At 41.9% G+C, this 20,374-nt stretch overlaps 1 protein-coding gene across 3 annotated transcripts in view; it reads right to left on the reverse strand.

Annotated features, from left to right (window-relative positions):
- LOC112959878 (multidrug resistance-associated protein 1) overlaps window positions 1-20,374 on the reverse strand; it is a 54,835-nt gene that overhangs the window by 6,059 nt on the left and 28,402 nt on the right. The window contains exons 17-32 of one of the 3 annotated variants that reach the window (XM_026054013.1): window positions 19,579-19,755; window positions 17,829-17,996; window positions 17,290-17,467; window positions 13,949-13,993; window positions 12,471-12,555; window positions 11,292-11,430; window positions 10,205-10,412; window positions 9,046-9,356; window positions 8,344-8,543; window positions 7,681-7,807; window positions 7,253-7,354; window positions 5,132-5,278; window positions 4,864-5,022; window positions 3,768-3,934; window positions 2,820-3,014; window positions 364-1,856 (exon numbers count right to left, since the gene is read on the reverse strand). In XM_026054013.1, coding sequence (XP_025909798.1) covers window positions 1,748-1,856; window positions 2,820-3,014; window positions 3,768-3,934; window positions 4,864-5,022; window positions 5,132-5,278; window positions 7,253-7,354; window positions 7,681-7,807; window positions 8,344-8,543; window positions 9,046-9,356; window positions 10,205-10,412; window positions 11,292-11,430; window positions 12,471-12,555; window positions 13,949-13,993; window positions 17,290-17,467; window positions 17,829-17,996; window positions 19,579-19,755 — 2,517 coding nt within the window. In that variant the 3' untranslated portion in view covers window positions 364-1,747. Of the gene's footprint in view, window positions 1-363; window positions 1,857-2,819; window positions 3,015-3,767; window positions 3,935-4,863; window positions 5,023-5,131; window positions 5,279-7,252; window positions 7,355-7,680; window positions 7,808-8,343; window positions 8,544-9,045; window positions 9,357-10,204; window positions 10,413-11,291; window positions 11,431-12,470; window positions 12,556-13,948; window positions 13,994-17,289; window positions 17,468-17,828; window positions 17,997-19,578; window positions 19,756-20,374 lie in introns of those variants that run through there. The other 2 variants (XM_026054011.1, XM_026054012.1) reach the window with 2 other exon arrangements.

Raw genomic sequence — 20,374 nt, forward strand, 5'->3', positions numbered from 1 at the left:
TCTTCCAATAGAGCTGCAGTTTAACAGCCAAGAGGAAATCACCTGTCCTCAGGGAGAAAAGGTCTCCTGCTGGTACTCGCCTCTGCTCCTCCGGCTCTCCTCCATTTTAATGCACATGAGTAAAACCCCAGCCACAGCACATGGGTGTCGCTGGCTCCCTGGCAGTCTGGCTAATCTCAATAATTCTTCTGAAGTGACTCCTCCATTGATTTGTGTTTTCAAGGCAAAAACTTGGACTGCAGAAGCTATGACTTTGTGAAATAAAACAAAAGATGACAGGCCATGTTATCATTCAAACCATTTTCGTTTACTGCAAGTTCTTTGCAAATATCTGTATTTCCAATATAGTCATTACAAAAAATACCAAAGAAAATTTCAGTCTATTCAATTTCAGAGAGTTATAACTTACAAAAAAATAAATAGTTTTTACTCTAAAGGAGACAACTGTCTAGTCAGCAACATTATTCGCAGAAGTCCACATTCCCAGAGTGCTCAGGATTTGGATCCATCTAACATGGCTTGCTGTCTTCCAACAATTTATTTTTTAAAAAAAGACTGTTTAGAACACGAGAAATGCAATTGTTTTTTCCTTCCAATAGACAAATGAACATTCAACAAAAAGATCTTGAAACCAGACTCCATTGTTAATTGAATTCTTGGACCCCTCTGACACACATAACTTTAAAAACAGTAAAACAAGGATTTTTCTCTATAAACTTTAAGAGAACATTTCCCCACACGATTTAAGAGTCAGCAGCAGCAGCATGAAGGGCATTTTTCTTTGCTATAAGGCTAATGTCCTTGACGGGGCAGAGCTGCAATTAAAGGACAGACCTGCCCGAGTCAAGGGTATATTACAATCAATATTACACCGTAACTCACTCCGCAACCTTTGCTCAGACAAATCCTCACTTTTAAGTGTAGTCCCCACAGACGTGACCAGGATTCTGCACCCATGTCYGAATTCCTGAGTGACTCTGGTGTAAAATCAGGTACTTGTTACCACGACACACCAGCTGCTGCAAGAATTTGGTTTCAGACTGACTGTCAATGCAGGCGTGTTTAAATACTGCTTTGAAGTTGACTGTGGTTTTTCACCTCAGCACTACTGACACATTATGGTGAACTTGCTGCTATGTACTGTAAACACATATGAAACTTGAGGAGAATGCATAAAAGCATTAACCATGTACAGTAAATGCCATAATGAGAAAGTCTGGCACACGCATAATTTCACAAAAAAAAAGTCTTTGACTATAGTACTATATGCCACAAAATGTTCCAAGTGCATCCCACAGTAGATGGCTCACCAAATGAGGAATCAGCAAACAAGCAAATAATCAGCTTTTGCAAAAATACTTTAAATAAAAAAATGGGGCCTTCAGAATATAAGAGCGGATGAAAAGGTGAAAGCTTTTCTGAACTTCTCTGATGGATTATTCCAACTTACGTTTAAGCAATAGCAGGACAGATTCCAGGCAAAAGGTAACGTAAGTATCTGAAGTATTTTGGCCAGTATAATGTGTCTCTCCTAAAGCAGACTTGCTAAAACAATACTAAGGAGAAAAAACAAACAAACAAGAAAAGAAAAAAGACATTGCATTTTTATGTTACTTCCATCTTCATGGTCTGGTTGGCCTCCCGAAGTCCAACACTGAGCACCACGGTTCACACCAGTCCAGTCAAAGCTACAGTTCTCCAAATGTGTTACCTTCTTCTTCCCCATGCAAACAAACCAAATCCAATGCTACACCAAGCCTGAATCTTTGGCCATACTATAGAAAATGCCTTTTTTCTGGAGTAGGTTGTCTGGGCTATCGCACTCCACAACTTCGCCTCTGTCAAGGACTAAAACTCTGTAAAATACAGGAAAAAACAAAGTTCACAAGATCAATCCAGAATGCCAACAAATACAGATTTTTATGCAGACATAGAAACCAACTGCAGCACAGTCCTTGTATGCAAGGAAAGACAGCTCAGACTACAAGGAAAAACAGGGTTTCACCTCTGTCCTGGCTGATATCATTACACATAGCCTCCCTGCTCTGCTTTTTAAGCAGTATGTGCTTACTCCATCATTTGGAGGCAGACATAAGACAGTTCCCACTGTGCTCTATGCCAACCAGAAACTAAGGAGCAGCACTTACTGTCAAAGCAAGTGAGAGCCCCTGTAACTTTGTGAAACTTGGGGTAAGGCTCCCTGAACTTTGCAGCAATCTTACTGCTCTTTAAAGCACTCCCTGAAAAAAAACACAGATGTAGCTTGCGCAGAGCAGCCATGCAGCTGTTATCAGGAAGGTTAGAAAGGCAAGTCACCAAGGACAGTTCACAGCTGAGATGCTGCCTTTTGCCACCTCCACCAACTGACGAGGCCCTGCCGAGATGCTGACAAAGCTCCTTAGCAGGTGCTGCTCTGTAGTGCTAGGGGCTGATGTGTTTAACAGGGTGTTAATCTGATTAAAGGACTCCTGAGGTAGGACTACCACTCCTGTGGTAGGACTCCTCATCCATCCCAAGGACAGTATGAGCAGAGGTCTACAAACGCAGACAATTATTTCAGCCCTTTGCTCTCTGCCATTCTGTAACATTAAGAACAACATAGCTCAAAACTGAAATTCCAAGGTGGGGGGGGGGAAAACAAACCAGCAACAGGGGGATTGGAGCAGGCCTCGAGGCCAAGCACAACCACCACGGGCCACAGTAAATACAGCCAGGGGGGAAAAACACAGCCATCCACAGCTAGCTAGCCAGGATGCTCGTTTAAGCAGAGCACAGAATAAGCCACACACACCAGGTCACAAAATAGAAGTCATATTCACCTTGTGTAGTCCATGATCGTGTTCAGACGATGTGCTATAGTTAAAACAGTACATTCTTCAAACTGAGACTTTATTGTTGACTGTATAAGGTTATCTGTCTCAAGATCAACAGCAGCGGTGGCCTCATCGAGAACCAAGATTTTTGACTTTCTGAGCAGAGCCCGAGCCAGGCACACCAGCTGGCGCTGTCCCACACTGCACATGTGGGATAGAAGAATAAAAAGAAAAAATGAAGAAAAGATCAAAACTTTGCAGTTTTTCATTTCAAAGCCTAGCAACCTCTTGTAAGATCTCTGCTAAAAAGAAGAGGTGCCAAGAATACTGCAAAACAGGTGAGGTCTGTCTTACTACTTCATTGCAAAGTATGCAACAGTATCTCTAATTGCATTTATCTCTGTCCCARTGAAGTTCCGGCAATGTGACAGAAGAAAACATGTTACAAATGGTTTCAGCATAACCACATCAAGCTGGAGCACTGAAGCAGTGCAGTGCTGAGGACTGGATTTTAAATGGGCTTTGCAGGCTGAACACATATCCCTCTTATGGAGCAAAAAGAAGGCCAACAACGCCCATAGGAAAACTGCATCTGTTGGACAAGAGCCACAGCAAGTTCTAAGCATGTACTATAAATAGCAGGCTGTGTTACTAAAAACCTTCCAAGACACCATCAGCTTGGAGGCTAACCCACCAGTATCCTCTGAGTATTTCTTCAATTATTTTAAATTCATTGGATTCAGAGTTCAGAGTATGTTCAAATTGTTCCAAATGGGTTCTAAGTTTTCTGGAAGTAGGAAATGTAGCTATTACCCAGCACATGTAACTGCCAGGAAAATCTAAACTGGAGTCTGAAATCGTTGCAGATGGCAGAAGGCACAGGGAAGGCACACRCACAGCTCCCTTCTTATTCAGTCTTAAGGTAATTTTCACAAACAACATTTGCTCACGCACCTGAGGTTCTCCCCACCTTCAGCGCACTCATGATTAAGCTTATCAGGAAGAGATGATACAAAATTTTTCAGGTGAGCCAATTCCAAAGACCTCCAAATGTCTTCATCAGAGTGCTGCTCAAAAGGATCAAGATTCATACGCAGAGACCCAGAAAACAGCACTGGATCCTAGTCCCAGAACAAGATAATCAACAACATGCACACAGTATGACAAATGCTCAAAAAAATTTCAAGATAGCCAAAGGAAAACATGGCCAGCTGCAGTTACAAACAAGCCAGTTTACTCAATTTAGGATTGAGACATCATTCCCCCCCACCGCAATAATAGCAAGTTATTTTTCCTCACCCATATTCCTCCTTATGCCTCTAGAGGCCTGACCTCTACCTCCTGCAGACTCTGACACTCCAAGACTCAGTAATCCACAAACTGAGAAGGAAAACCAACCACTCACTACTACTTACTGAGCTAYTGAGTGAAAGAACAGGTGCTCTCTCCCCAAGGCAGTATTAATGAAATCATTAATATTGATAATTACTGGTAATTAATGAAATCATTAATTACTGATAGAGTGCATTATTTTTCTTCTTGGATTTGAAGAAATACTGCTTTGAAAATAGTTTTGAATCACACACAAAACAATAGTTTTGCATCACATTGACATAGTGAAGTCCCACTAAAGCAAAGTAATCAAAAGGAGAAAGCAAAGTCACCCCACAGACTTTGAAGAGAAGCAGTCCATAAAACTTCTTGCAGGATGGTCACCTGTTTTTTTCAGCATGCTGCAAGCATGACTTAGATAAACGCATTTCATGGTCTTATTTTTGAATCAGAACAGTCAGGCAATAAAGAATATACAATAAAAATGACAAGGTAAGAGATTTTGGGCCCAGTACTGAAGAGACATTTCCAAATACTTCCAACTGTTGAATGTGCAGTGGCTGGACTAAACTGGGACAGTTTCAAGTTCACAAGAGAGCCCAGTAAGATGTCTCCTTTTCATAGCTATGGATCAGAAAATGAACATATTCCCCCAGTTCATTACCGAAGCAGTACTGTTCCAGAACAAGGTCAGATAACTACAGTATTTCACACCAACCTGAGGGATGATAGTGATCCTGAACCTCAAGTCATGGAGTCCTATCTTTGCAATATTAATCCCATCAATAACAATTTCTCCTTCAGCTGCTTCATTAATCCGAAACAAACCCAAAGTAAGGGAGGATTTCCCAGCTCCTGTTCTTCCAACTATTCCTATCTGTTAGGGAGACATACAGGAAACAAGGAAGAGTTAAAGCATTTCCAGAAATACACCTGAACTAGCACACTCAAACAGCCATTCTCTGGTACAAATTCGGGTTCATTACCTTCTCACCCCCATTTATGGTAACATTGATGTTTTTCAGAACCAAATCCAAGTCTTCCCGGTAGCGCAAACCGTAGCCTCGAAACTCAATCTTCCCCTCCTGGGGCCAAGTGCTGGCTGGGGCCGTTTGTTCAATACTCCATTCAGCCTAGAAGAACCACATACAAACGTATCTGGCTACTTTAACCTTCAACAGGACATGGGCTCAGTATTTGTAAGAGGACTTGAGGAAAACAGTTAAAGAAAAATCCCGAGTAGTTTGCAGTTTGCAAAAGGAAGTGGGATGATAGGGAAAAGAGAGAGAGACTCTGAGGCAGATTAAATGGTATAGGGAAATTTGCTATCCTAAGTTCCACTTACTGAACAAATCTTCCTTTTATTATAAAAAGTTAGACTCACAGAGCATGCATGTATTTGGATAACCTACTTATACAAAAGTGCACAGTGAGGAAGCCATAGGGGACACCAGACATGCAACTAAAGCAGCTTGATTGAGGCATGAGCACTGGAAGGTTTACAGGGTGACAGAGCAAACAGCTGCTGCCTCAGTCTCCCTGAGAGATGGGAGAAAGGAGAACATGCCCCAGTGTTTACGCTGCCAGTGCCAAACAGCAGCAGTTTGCTACCAGGACCTGAGAAAGGCTTTAGAAAGGGTCACATAAGGTTTGGTTGCAAAAATAGTGTCTCTGGTTGGGTTCTCAAGTAACAGGCACAGCAGAGAGAAGCCACAGGGAACTGTTCTATAGGCAACCTGCACAAATGCAGCTGAAATGAGTCTGATTGGAATCAAAACAGAGAAGTAAATTGCATTTCTTCCCACATCAAGAACAAGACAACACACACATGAAAAAAAACTAGGCACTTAAAACATCTAGTCTACATTTGCACAGCTCTACTGCTTAGTCAGGGCAGGATATAATATTTCTTGTGTGAAAAAAGGATAAAGATTGGCACAGAGCTCATAAGCAGCCACAGGAGCTACCCGCTAAGTTACAGTCTGTCCCTAGAAAGCACTCACAGCACTCGGCTCTATCGAATTTCTGCTTCTGCAGAGCTCTGAGACCTTCATCTGCACTTTCCAGCCCAGCCAGTCAGGGCACGGGTGAGGCTGCAGAACAGGGCTCTGACTTTTACGCAAGACAAACTGCAAGAGACCAGGCCAAAGGCACTGGGGAGGGTGAACGAAAATATCTGACAAGCAGGCAAAGACCTCCCATCTGGAAAGCTGCCCTTGCTTCAACTGAGTAAGCAATTCTGCTGATTGCCATAAGAGGAGGCAGCGAGTGGCCACTTGGATGTGCTAGAGAGTCTTGAAAGAGAGAGACATATCCTGGCTCCAAGGGGGTAACTGCAGTTTTGCCCTCTTACCACAGCAGAGCTCAGAGCCGAGGCAAACACGGGCTCTCCTGGGCTATGCTGGTGAGTTGTAGGCAGCACAGGAACCTGAGGTGGCCCAGAGCAGGGTCTGGCCCCCCAGGCTTCACTTTTAAACCAACATCATCCCATAGCTAACGAAGCGACAGGCTGTTTGCTCCCTGCATCAGGATAGATTTGATACACCCTAAACTTGTCTAGAGAGGAGATAACATGAGGGGAAAGCATCTCCGCAGCAGCTGAAGGTGATCTCAGCGACAAAAGATTAAGTTTTAAGGGAACTGTAGCTCCTTTATGCTCCTGTTTATATAAACAGGGATTATATTATAAAATTACTAATAATATACTAYACTATTAATAATATTATTATAATACTATATTATAACATTATAATAATCATAATTACTATAATATATCAATTATATTAACATAATATAATTAATATAAACAATATAATTGCCATAATAATGATATTAATATTAATGTGTATTAATCAATCAATATGATTAATCATCAATATTAATGATTAATATAACACATAAATGTAAGTATTTATAATATTTATAATGTAATGGTTATAGGCTATAATTAATATAACATATTAATATTGTAATATTAATGATATATAATTAATGATAATTATTAAGGATATATTATTATATATTGCAACCATCAGCAAGCCATGTTGCAACTATGAGTCTAATGATACGTGTGCCAAGCACTAGCTGTAAAGGGCAGCCCACTGTACCTCCTTCTCCATTTCAGCGTATTCTTTGACTCTTTCTACCGCAACAATGTTCGTTTCCAGCTCCGATGACATACGAACCAGCCAATTTAAGTACGCTGTAATCTACAAAAAGGAAAGAAACAGACCTACATGTAGCTTACATTTAACACGATCCTAGCAATAATCCCTGCTCACCAAAGCATCGAGAGTTCACTGAATGTGGTCTTTACTCATCAGTGCTGGACAGAAAGGTGTATTTACATGCATGTGACAAGCCTTCTGAGCCACATCCCTTCACATTAACAGGCCAAAGTAATTTCTAGCATCTTTCCAGATCTTAACTGTAATCACTGCTCTGTTTGTAATGTTCTTTACTTCAGTTACCCCTCCACCCAGACCCAAGGTTCTGACCACTCAATGCAGCCTTACAATGCACAGATTTTTCACACCTGTAACGAGTAGGACACAGAGAGGCCAACGAGGCCTGCACTGAGCCTGTTGCGCGCCATCACTGCGAACAGCGCTGCAAACAGGACGATGCAGTTCCCCACGCACTCCAGGCGGATTGCCAGCCACCTGCAAGACAGAATACAACATAATGCATCTTTTTAGCAACTCACCCCCACAGAGAATCAGAATGGATGCTGACCAGTGTTCTGCCATGCAACTATCTTAAGAAAATATTAAAATAGTTATGACTYATCATTAATAAAATAATTTTGTAGTTTATAGTATATATTTATAAAATTTCAAAGTCTTATGAGATAACATCTGAGAACTGCCAGTGACACAGAACTGCAAAGTATTTAAGCAGCGTGGAAATCTAGACATGTACAAAATTAATAAGCCTTTCAGGGATAATGATTGCTTTAGTTCAGAAAGCAGCTGTTGGGATCAAGGAATCAAGACTTCTAAAAAACATTATCTGGAAGTAAGGCAGAAAATCACAGTAGGAAAAGAAATTCAAAAGTCATCTAAATTCCTACACACAAGTTAAAGGCATCTGTGAAAGACACAGCCCCAAAGGTCTCCTTGCTCTGGACAAGTACACAGAGAGCTGTCAGTGAAGGACGCAGCAGAACCATGTCCTTTGGTATTTCTTCCCCCGTTACCTGTTTGCAACAATGCTTGGATAATAAGCTTTCTGGTTTTCATCCACTTTCATGTCATTCTGCCGTATGAAACGCTTCTGCTCCTCAAAGGCTCGAATGACACTCACTCCCAAGAGGGTCTCGTTGAAGTGCGAATACACCGGGGAGCGRCTGACGGACTCCAGGCGTTTGAGCTGGCGAGAAGTGGCCACATAAAATCTCTGCAAATCAAAGAGCCACAACGTTGGTTACGTTTAGACATCCTGACAAGGCCTTACTACACATCTACTAAGGAACCCAAGACCTGTCACAGAAGCCTAAGAGAGCGATAGAGTTGCTAATTCAAGAGTCCAAACCAGAAATCAGCTTTTAGTTCTGCTGAATAAAGCAAAACAAGTGCACCCTGCCAACACAAGACAGGAGTGAAAGGCTGCCATAACTTTTCTTCCTTTGTAAACACTTTTCTGACCACATGCACGCATTGGCAGTCATACAAACATGCCTCTCGTTTGGAAGACTGCTTTAAAGGTTACAGAAATCAGACTTCTACACTTGACAATCATAGGAAATGCTCTGCTAAATTCATCAAGTTATCCATGCACCATCAGTCAAACGCAGACTCTCAAGTCAAACACATTAAAATCCCTTCAGGAAAGGAGAGTCTTAAATAACAGACGGTGAGAGCAAGTGATGGCCCAAGTGGCCCTGGCTAAAGCTTCCTACCTGCACAAACAAATAGACAAGTCCCAGAGGTGGAATAATGACAGCAGCTATTGGTGTGGCCAGCAGGATAATAATACAAGCCCCAATGACATTAAAAGTGGAGCCCATGAACATCTTGATGATTGGTGGAATACTGGAGTCAATCGTATCCATTTCCTTGGAGAAACGATTCACCAGATTTCCACTGGGTGTGCGCTCAAAGAAACTCATTGGAGACCTGAGGACGTTGTGGAGCAGATTAAGGTGCAGGTGGCGTGAAGCAAATATTCCCCCTATTGACACAACCATCGAGTAGCCAAACACAGCAATACCTGCAGAGAGGAGGAGGGAGAGAGACCAAAAAAAAAAAAACATGTTTTGTTTCACCTCTCACACAAATCACTTTCCTTCATTTTATCATCATTCAGAAATAGCAGATATTTCTACCACAATAATCCCAAGAATTTAGGAACAGGACAGTGACACTTGGTGAACTGCATGTCTCATGTAATTGAAAATATTTTTTCAGCAAAAATGCTGCACTTCTCTGAAGGAGGAATTTGTTTTTCCATTACAGAGTTTTGTGAAGCATCTGAGACCATTCACTGAGTAAACACCACTCAATCTGAAGATTTTTTTTTAATTTCTTATTGCAAGATTTATTGCAGCCATTCTGAAGTGTGATACTTGGGCTGTTAGGTTTTATGTCAAATAACTCTGACCACAAAAAATGACATGTAACAAAAAACAGCTGCCTGAGATGGACCCTCAATATCCTGATGCAACACGAGCCTCTGCAGCTCAGCCAGAGAGCTGAGCAGGCCCCAGCATAGGTCCTGCACCAGGGGATCCTACCATGCACTGACCCCAGGGATGGGGTAACTCAGGCTTAGCRACAGACTGAAGAGCCATTTCTTGGATTGGCTTTACACTAGCTGGACTCATGGCTCCTTAGGCTCTGCAATTGCATTTTGATTTCCCCCGGCCCCTCTCCCCTTTGCAAGGGGAAAACAAATTCACTTACCAAGGTTGGTTTACTTTTTAAAAGTTTTAATTTTCCCATTTTAAAATAAAAACATGCTCATACCACCAGATACCTTTTCTGTAGCTCTAGAGATATAAGGTTACCACAGAGCATCAAAACCAGTCTGAATTAGYTAATCCTAAAGTCCAAGCAAACCTTGAGAAATTCCCAATGCTCCGTACACTCCCAGTCTGACGTTCGTGTACTGCTGGGTCCCATTGACAACAGGGTCATCTGTCCATAAACTCAGCCAGTAGTTGGAAGCCAGGGAGGCCACGTGGTTACACATAAAGAGRAATATGCTCAGAAAAGAGATAAAGAGTCCAATAGCTTTCATGTAGTCCCAGTACACTGTTGCCTTTACCTGAAGACAGAAAGGAGGGAAAAAAATACTGACAGTGCAAAGAAAGCTTCAAATCCAGCAATTCTCCTTTTCTTGACCACTATCTACACTCACAGTTTCCCCCATCAGGTCATACACAGCAGTTGTACACTAGAAAGCCAACATCCCCTAACATGAGTTGCAAAGGGCTGCATGAACGTGGCCCAAAGCAGCACCTCGGCAGGGCAGGCGGACGCACGCCCGCCAGGAGGGAAGGGAGAGGAGAAGGCCGCCTCAAGTAACACACAGTTACAAACTGGGGTTCTGACTTTAGGTGCTCCCCTTTACAAGGTTATATAGCCTGTAACAGCACTCCTGCTCCGAATTACTGTATTTTCCGATCTATATTTAAATAGGGTATTCAAGCAATGTTATCAGGAGATGTAACTGACATTTTCCCAGACTTTTCCCTCTCAGATTTCTCTGGAAAAGTCCATCTTGAGATTAGATGTTTGCAACTACAATGGAAACTTGGCTTAAATTCAACCGATGCAATTGCAGTTCCATACACGAAAGGACAGATTTCACTAGGTCACTTAAGCAGACATGATTTTGCAATGTCTTTCCAAGAAACAGCCACAATGTTATCACATCTTTTTACACTTAAATGTGGCTGGGCCCACAATGTGAAACAGAAGTGCTGATGCCAGCACACTCGTGTGAACAAATGTGGGACTCGGCTTGGGGAGCAGGTGGTTTAACACCACTGCATGAAGTGCTACAATCCAGGGAGCAAGCACAGGAATCCACTCAACCCTTCCTCAGTGCAGTTTCATGGTCTTCAAAAGTTATGTTATTCTCAGGCCTGTGGGTTTCTTGGAAGCTGAAAGGGGGCACAGGAGGGAGAAAGGGGAGCCTTACCCTTCCGGTTTTGGCAGTGTCGGCCTCCGTCAGCTTCCAGGAATTCTTTTCTGCCGTGGGCTTCTGCAGCTCTGCAGTGCTGCTCTGCTGCTGCGACTTCCCCGTCTCGCCGCTGTATGTTGAAGAGTTACTAAGTTGCCTGTTTAAAGACATTTATTTTCTTGTCTTAATATAATATGAACCAACTGCTTGCTTTATAAGGAAACTTCAACAGCCCTTGCCCACATGTCAGCATGCCAACGTACACTGCTCTGGTGAGAACCAGTCTCCTAAAGAGCCATTGCCTGGCAAGTGGCTACCATTGCTCCCCTCCTCCCTCGCACTGCACTTCCTAATCTTCCTAATTCCTAGATGCCTGATCTTCCTTGATTAGGTTCAGTGCTCAAGTACTGTCTTCAGACGCTCATTGACAGGCAGCCAGCCAAAGCAGCGTGGGCTGAGCAGTATGATTCTAGGAAGAATAACTGCTCAGTGAAGACCAATATCAGCCTTCACAAGTACTTCCACTATATGTAGCGCAGTCATCAAACACCAAATACTCCCACTGGCATCAAAGTAAGCAAATTTCCCCCCCCAAGCAATCATTACCTCCCAGAAACCCCCACCTCCAGAGAATATAAAAACAAGGCATAGACTAAAATGGTTTTTGGAAGGTATGATACAACAACTGCYTTTGGCCTCTCTGAAGCAAAGGAACAACTATACTTAGCTCAGACTACAGCTCCATCTAGTCCTGCAACTCTGACATGGTCAAGTGAAGAAGCTTTAGAAAAGTCCACAAGAACTGCACCAGCCAAAATAATATTCCTCCTTTTAAAGGAGCCAAACCCACAGCACCCCATTGTCTGAGCTCCAAACATGCATGAATGCCTATTTGAAAGACTATTTGACAGGCATTGGCCGCAACATTGTGCTCAAACCAGGATACAAACTGCAAGTGAACTCGCAGCGAACTGAAGTTTGAGACCAGAAACTTCAAGGTCAGCCAAGAATTGCAAGTACAAAATACCAAGAGACTACCCAGAAGAGTGACCAACTCAGATGTATTGAAAAGGAGCAAGAGGTTATTATCGCTAACTGCAAATGTGTATCCCTCCCAATGAATTAACACCACAAACAACAAGTCTCTCCTTGTCCGCACCTGAGTAAGAAGGGGAGAGGAGGGAGGAGACTACAAACCTATGCACCAGTTTTCCAGGAGCTTCGTTTGCCAGGACACCGTTTTCTATAAGCTTTCCTTCCTTTCCAGCTGGACTATTTGTATCTGTAAGAAAAAAGCAWAAATGAGTTAGCCAAGATATACAATTTACCATACAAAAGAAAGTCCAATTTCAGACCATATGCCAGGTGCAGACCTGATGGGCAAACCAAAGGGAGAAAGCAAGTGAGTATTTAGGTGTGCTATCAGACTGCTAACCAGATGAACAAAACAATTTTGTTCTATCCCCAACAGAATGAGTTGCCAAGGAAAGGGAACATTTTTCTATTGTACTATCAGATAAATAGATCAGCAATATGAATCTAAAACATCTCGATGCTCAAGTTCACAATGCTAAGTCAGGCTACACATCATGCAGCACAGAAACATTCCAAGCATCTTWACTCTTCACACTGTATCTTTTTATGAAGTTAGCTACAAATTATTTTGAGCTCAACAGGAAGACATTCCAGTAAGCAACAGCAACTTGCAGCCTTCCTTCAGAACTTTGAAGTACCATGCAAAATCCTGATGCTCTTAAAGCAAAGCAAGGAATTGGATTCACTTAATCAAAGGCTACAGAGTCTGTAAAAACACCTTTGTTATCCCATAATGCATTAACAAGATGCAGCACAAGACAACAGCCTAAAACAACTTACAAAACCTGTTAATGTATTAAATGGAAGCTTTCTCTGAGCAATTTAATTCAGGGTAATATAGTGCTGTCAGTAAAACTTCTAGGCTCCAGTTACCATATGCCAGCAGCTTCCTAATACAAAATGAAATGATCTTTACCACCACAAAAAAAGCATCATTTTAGTGGAACACTATCCAGAATTTGAAATAAAAAACTCCCAGCATTTCAGGGCATCACCGAAGCGCTACGCTCACACTGACAAAAAACTTAAATTACCCCTTGTTAACAGCTCTTTACATTTGATTTCCTTTTGTAGGCAATATATGCAGGAAGTCTTTGTAGATTTCTTGCACATACTGCATTAACTAAGGAGCTCTCAGGATTACCATAGCAAGACGGACACATATGCTGAAGTGTTCCATAAAAAATAAAAAAAAAGGGAAAAGCCAGCAAATGCCAAGCAGATACCCAAGAATGAAACGGACCCTCAGGACTTCACCCTGAGCCCTCCTTCTGTGGGGGTCACTCACTGCTCTCCTGAGCCCAGGGGAAAGCTGCAGSTTTGGGAGAAGTTCTGCTTAAACTTGAAAGCGCCTGAGCTCAGAATCGCTGCTGTGACACATCTACACGCTGACACAAACCAAGGCAGTTGGCTGGTTTAAGCATCCCACTAAAAAACAACRGGCAAACCAAGCAGTTACCCTGCATGGTGCTGCTGCAATGCCTTTATTGACTCAATCTCTCTTGCAAGTACAATGCAGCTATTCTCATTGCTTCACACAAGCACCAGTGCAAAGCCACATGGCAGAAAAGCGCAGTTACCTGTTTCCAGTAGTTGAATTGTTCCTTCTAACGAAGGATCCGAGTCTAAAAGCACATATCATTAACTGTTGTTGCAGAACATATTTTCACATCTGCTATAGCATAGTCAACCATTTTCAATCTTTATAAGCACAAACGCATCTAAATAACACAACCTAAACCACAAAAACACGTCAATGCCCACAGCAGGATCAAATCTGCTGAAAGGGTCTCTCCTTTGTAACTTCCAAGACTCAGGAAAAAGAAAAAAAATTCACAAAAGAAGTAAAATTCAAATCAAATGGCTATGAGAGACTAATCAAGAACCCTCCTTTCTTTCAAGGTATCCACTACCAAAGAGAGGATCAAAAAAGGGGGACTCTAGGGTGACTTCACCCTGACAACCATACAGAATGCCAATATTTACACACAGGGAACTACCATGTGCATTTTCCCCCCATGCTAAAAGAGACTTCCCTTCAGGCAACTCCTTGATGGCACCATTAGTGACAGGGCAATATTTTAAGAGCAGCTGCTTTTATCAGCTGGACTCCTGTCTGCAGGAAGGCACAGCTGGCAGATTCCTCCCTCTTCCAACATCTCGACACCCCAATCACACTTGTTATCTAAGACTAGTGTTTGCATCTGTTTTTGTGGCAGAGGCTGAAAGCTTTTTTTTTTTTTTTAAATGAAAAGAGGAAACTTGAATTTCGCTACAAGTCAAGCAAAATAAATCTAAGAGGAAGTCATTATTTCCTGAGCCAGGCAGGTGGTTCCTGAATTACAAGGCCAGCCCAGACGCTACTGCAGCACCTGGAGAAGAGCCAACACCTCTCACACCACTTAATCCTTGCCCTGCAACGGGCGAGCAGCAGCCGAGYGTCCCGCGAGCGCCGCAGGACACCCTGCCCCATCTGCAACATCACCAGTACAACCAGCCCTTCCCTGCCAGGCCTACAAGTGACGGTTGGTCACAAAGTCAAGGCTTTTCCTCATGGATATGAAACCCCCCTGCCCCATCTGCAACGTCACCAGTACAACCAGCCCTTCCTGCCAGGCCTACAAGTGACGGTTGGTCACACAGTCAAGGCTTTTCCTCATGGATATGAAACCCCAGTCTGTAAGAGTGGTCATTTTAAAGTTACTTTTATTATACGCACCAGCATTAATAGCAAGCTACTGAGCAAGGAAAGTGTCTTCAACTTGAAGAGTTTATAAACTGCATCTCAATTTCAGGAGAAAACAAAGCTTTTTTGTTTTCTCCTGAARACAAAAGAAGCTTCCAAAGAAGCTGGGCCAGGCTCTGTGCAGCTTAATCCTGAGCCATACCATCTCTTTTCCAGAATGCAGGTTTCTGCTTTGTGCAGCACAACAGCTGGAATTTGGCATATTAAGTTTATAACATTAAGAGAGTCTAAATAAGGTAACATGTACAAATATTAACTGCACTGTACACCTCTGTTTTCCAGGCACCGTGRTCAAGACAAAAGTTGTACCAGTGCACTGCAAAAACATTATGACCTTATGGTGCACTTCTCGTAAGTGCTTGGTGCTTTTACTTCCTATAAAGGCAGCAAAAATTGCTCCAGGCTTTGTAGATCCTGAATCAATTCTAAAGAAGGAAAAAGGAAAAAAAAAAAGAATACACCAAAAACAAAAACTCAATTCACACACACCCATCGCTGAAACAAAAGTCACCATCTGCTACATCTATTTGCACAGGAGAAGGGTGAAACAAGGGTAAGAAAGGAAGCCAGAGARTAACCAGAGCGCGGGTTCCTCCTGCCCAACGAAGAGGTTCCGTGAAGCCCAGGATGAGAACGGCAGCCAGCGCAGAGCRGCAGCCTCAGGGATGGCCAAGGGAGGCTGGAGGCAGTGGGGAGCAGACCCGCCACAGCCTTGGGAGGCCGGGTGCAGGGCAGCCTCCCCCACGGCTGCAGAAACGGGACACGTTCAGCTGGAAAGCACCAACCCCATTCTTTACATTTTGCTCCAGTTTAATGTTTACTGTGGCCAATATGYAGCTTCAGACATATGGGAGCCTTCAGTGCTCTTTCTAGCACTTCCTGACTCCCTTCACATATAACTCTGCATTTATCTAAGAACTTGTAATCTTTAATAATATTTATCTTTCTTTCCAATGAATATTAATATTCAGCCCCTGAGAACCTGACAGATAACCACCTTATTTTACATAAAAATCTTCCCTAGCAGAAGATCACTTGATCAAACCTAGAAAAAAAAACAAATTTACTGCAAATGCACCAACCCAGTCACAGAGCAGCAACCTGCAAACTGCCAGGGTTACCCTGAAGTTAGAAGTACCTTTATATTAGATAGCTACAGACAAGCATGACTTTTCAAGACACAATTCAGTAATTAAATGGAAGAGAAAAATAACTTGCTTACACGTGAATAAAGGATTTCAAAACCTGCTAAGTCCTTAGAAAAGAGAGGACATGGGCTAAAAAAAGAGGCAATATAAAGAGTCAAATGTACATACAAAGTAACCCTCCAAGGGGAAGCACAGGATGCTAGTAGTTCATTTATCTCCAAAAGTCTCATATGCTGAAGTTTGCATCAAGCCTGACAATGAGAGAAGCAACTACAGGAGTACCTAAACACACAGAAGTTAGCCATATTGTTACTATAAAATCTCTTCCTCACAGCGGGTGACAACACTCACACAGCTCTCAGACACAGCATTCCAATCTGCGGACAGAGCAAGTGACCTTTCCAAGAGGACAGCTGGCTCACAGCAAGGAAACCCAGACCTTGAGTCTCAGTTCTAACATGTGGAAAGGTCAGGAAAACGGCAGAGAGGCCGCAAATGAAAACAGGCTGAATTTCTCTGTTACGATCTAACACCATACCTGACTGCAGGAAAAACAAAAATTAAAGAGAAAGTTTAAAGCATATTTCTACCTCGGTCAGCTCTACAGCCATTTGCAAAAGCAGAAGCAGTCAGGAACATCAGCTAGAAGAATGAGTTGCTATTCCTAGTGCACACTCCTAGGCAAGTAGGTATTACCTGCCTAAAGGAGCCAGACCACAAAAAACAGAGGGAACAGTCTACAACTTCCAGCCGACTCTCTTATTTGACCCCACAGATATATTAGCTTTCTCTAAGTGAGCGGATTTCCACTATGGAGATCTTCTACATTCTGCTAACTTCTAGGAAAGAAAGTGTGCTTAACCTTTCACTGAAAACTTCAGTGCCCTCAGAAATAAACACCTCTTCTACCCACAGACCTAACACAGGAAACACTGGTTTGACTTTACTTTCTGTACTCTGCTTTAACACAACTCCCCTAGCATACCATATATCAGCTTACCCCAAGGAGATTTATTTGCAAGCTTACCACTGTCCTCCATGCTCTGTTCAGTATTAGCATATGTACGAAGAAACTCTGCGAAAGCCCCATCTTGCTCCAGCAGCTCCTGGTAGGAGCCCATCTCAGATATTTCTCCATCAGTCATTACCAGAATCGTATCCATCTGAGGCAGATAGTTGACTGCATGGGTTACCAAAACTCGTGTCTAAATACCAAAAGGGAAAAAATTACTCCAGCACCTCAAAATAATAAATGGAAGTCTTGAATTATATGCACAGTACAGTAATAAAGACAGGCATGCAGCATTTTTAAGGTGGTGCTGAGAGTTAATCTTTGTCTTTTGAGTTTTCCTCCAAGGAATTTTGAATTATACAACTCAGTATATTTCACTGCAGAAATTCCAGAGTTCCATAGAAATCCCCTTAAAGTCTCAGAAGAATCACTATTTTTTTTCCAACTGCTTAGAAGAAACTAGGAAGATGCAATCTGCCAAACTTGCATGCATTTGAGATCACAAAATAAAATAAAATTGATCCCCAGATAAATGCACCTTTATTGTTACATACTTTATTTTTCAGGATCCCTTTTGGTCCAATAACTTTTTCAAAAATATGTTTCCCAACATGGGCATCAACAGCTGATAAAGGATCATCAAATAGGTAGACATCTGCATTACAGTAAACCGCCCGAGCCAGACTAACTCGCTGCTTCTGTCCTCCAGACAAATTCACACCCTGTAGAGATACAAAAAAAACCCTTTATTTACAGCTGAAGTTTATTGTAATAATTCGTGAAAGACAAGTGAGAGATTAACACAAGCTAGAGAGTAGCTGCAGCACAGTGAGAAACATATCTGTACCAGGAATTATTTTATACTACAATAGAATTAACAGTCAAAATTCTCTCTTGGAAACAAGCTTATTAAGTTGTTTTTAATGATGGGTTAGTCAGAAAAAATATGCATTCAGTTTACTAGTCTTGTAAAGCAATAAACCCAGAGATGTTATACATTCAGAAGCTAATTTTCTTCTGCAGTGCTTCCTCTGACCTAATAAATAAACTCTGCACTTCCTTCTCCAATTTGGTTGTCCTGCTTCCTTCCACATTTCCTGTAAGGAAGATAAAGCTGCACTGCTGACTGAATCTGGACCTGGTCCTGTCACTCTGCAGCTATATCTCACCTACAGCATCTACCTAGTCAGCAAGCAAAACACATGTCCTCCTGTTCTAACATGTTTTTTAATTCCAGCAATTTCCTGTTCTAACATGTTTTTTAATTCTAGCAATTAGTAGAGCATATATCAAAAAAGTAACCACTGATAACCACCTATTTCTGCACCTCTTCCCTAGTTACAGATATATAATGCTTTGGAAAGCTTTACGTATCTAATTCCACTCGGAAGCAGAATTGCCACTGTTAACTTGGCAGCCACTGCAGGTCTTCATCTCTTAACAGTCTCTGTCAATCCAATGGAGAAATACTAAACTACTCAACAGATGATGAAAACACAACTCAGCAAATCGAAAGTTAAAGAAGTGTAGCTCTACACTCAGTAAAACATTATGAATTGGTATTTCCCATGATAGCACAATGTTCCCATTCTAAAAGTAGAAGTGAAAAATATAACTGTCCCTTGAAAACCAATAAAACAGATATAATATGGAACTTACAGGAACAGCCTCCTTTTATGCTTGAAAAGTTTAGAATGTATGGAGCAAAGGCTGCATTGTATTTAAAGAAAATATTGTACCACACATCCTGTGACTGATCTCCCTGATTTGCTGAAGCTCTCAGTAGCCGTCTCGTGAACAAAATCAACATTTCAATTTCAGTCAGTGTTATGCAAGTATCTTAAACAATGTTGAGTCAAATACAGACAAAAGAGGAGCAGAGTTCACATAACTCTTACGTTGAAAACGACACACTTTTATTATGTAACATGTTTGAAGCTCATTTAGTATAACATTATCAATTAGACATGATGACAGAAATATTAGCTCTGATACTGCGAAAAGATAGAAATACTGGATGGCTATGAAAACTCCTTTGACGTTTAGCACTTACTCCATTTTGTGAAAAAAATAACAGGAAACTCTATATATGCCCTGAATATGATTGGGTCCCAGTGTGCTGAACTGTGTCTCTTCTACAGTAGCTGCAGCTTAAAAATACTCAGCACCTGAGGGAGATGTTATGGGGTACCCTAGCACCCTACAGAGCACATGGACACTCCCACTCTCTCGGGCATGAAAGTAAGTTATGTGCTTTTAAGTACAAGCCACAGCACTGTAACAGTCCAGTGGGTATTCCAATACCTTTTCTCCTATTTCTGTTCTGTCTCCCGAAGGAAGGATCTCTATATCGGGCAGCAGCGCGCAAGCCTCAACCACACGCTTATAGCGGCTCTCATTCTTCTCCCTTCCAAAGATAATGTTGTCTTCCAGAGTTGCATTTTGGACCCAGGCTTGCTGAGGAACGTAGGCTACTGAGCCCTGTAATGAAAATAAAGTCACTGTTCAGTACTCCAGCCTAACTGCACCGCAGGGCAGCTAGTGCCAAGCACCTTCCAAACTGCCTGTGGCCATTTCTGAGCCCCACAGAGGAAACCAACTGCTGAGGAACTGCCTCCCTGTATGCTGTTTATACAAGGGAACGTACAAAGCACCTCGTGAAAAAGACTTCAAACAATTCCTCTAATATAAACTTAGAGGGAACATTTGTTTAGAGAAGATATTTGCACAATTACTGAATGTCAAAAGTCATTAGGGCTTTTCTTTTTCATATAGTTATAAATTATGTGCTGTATAAAACAATTTAATGTGGAACGCAAATGTGTTTAACCATACATCCCTGCCAAGAGATTTCTACAGAAAGTAGGGGAGGAAGCTATTAAGTACCAAGTCCCCTCAAAGGAAGGGATTGGGTTCCTGTATTTTGCTTTGAAGAATGCTTCTGCCTCTGCCTTTTGCACCAATCATTAGTGTTTCAGTTCTAATTGCTTAATTTTTCAAGCAAGTTCTGGAGGTGACCAAGTGCACATTTTCTCTACTCAAAAGGTTAATTTATTTTGTTGTTAAAACAACTGTCTTACATATATTAAAGCAGCAGCAA

This window comes from Nothoprocta perdicaria, unplaced genomic scaffold (assembly GCF_003342845.1).
Source record: "Nothoprocta perdicaria isolate Ctin4 unplaced genomic scaffold, notPer1 scaffold_12, whole genome shotgun sequence".
Taxonomy (NCBI): Eukaryota; Metazoa; Chordata; class Aves; order Tinamiformes; family Tinamidae; genus Nothoprocta; species Nothoprocta perdicaria.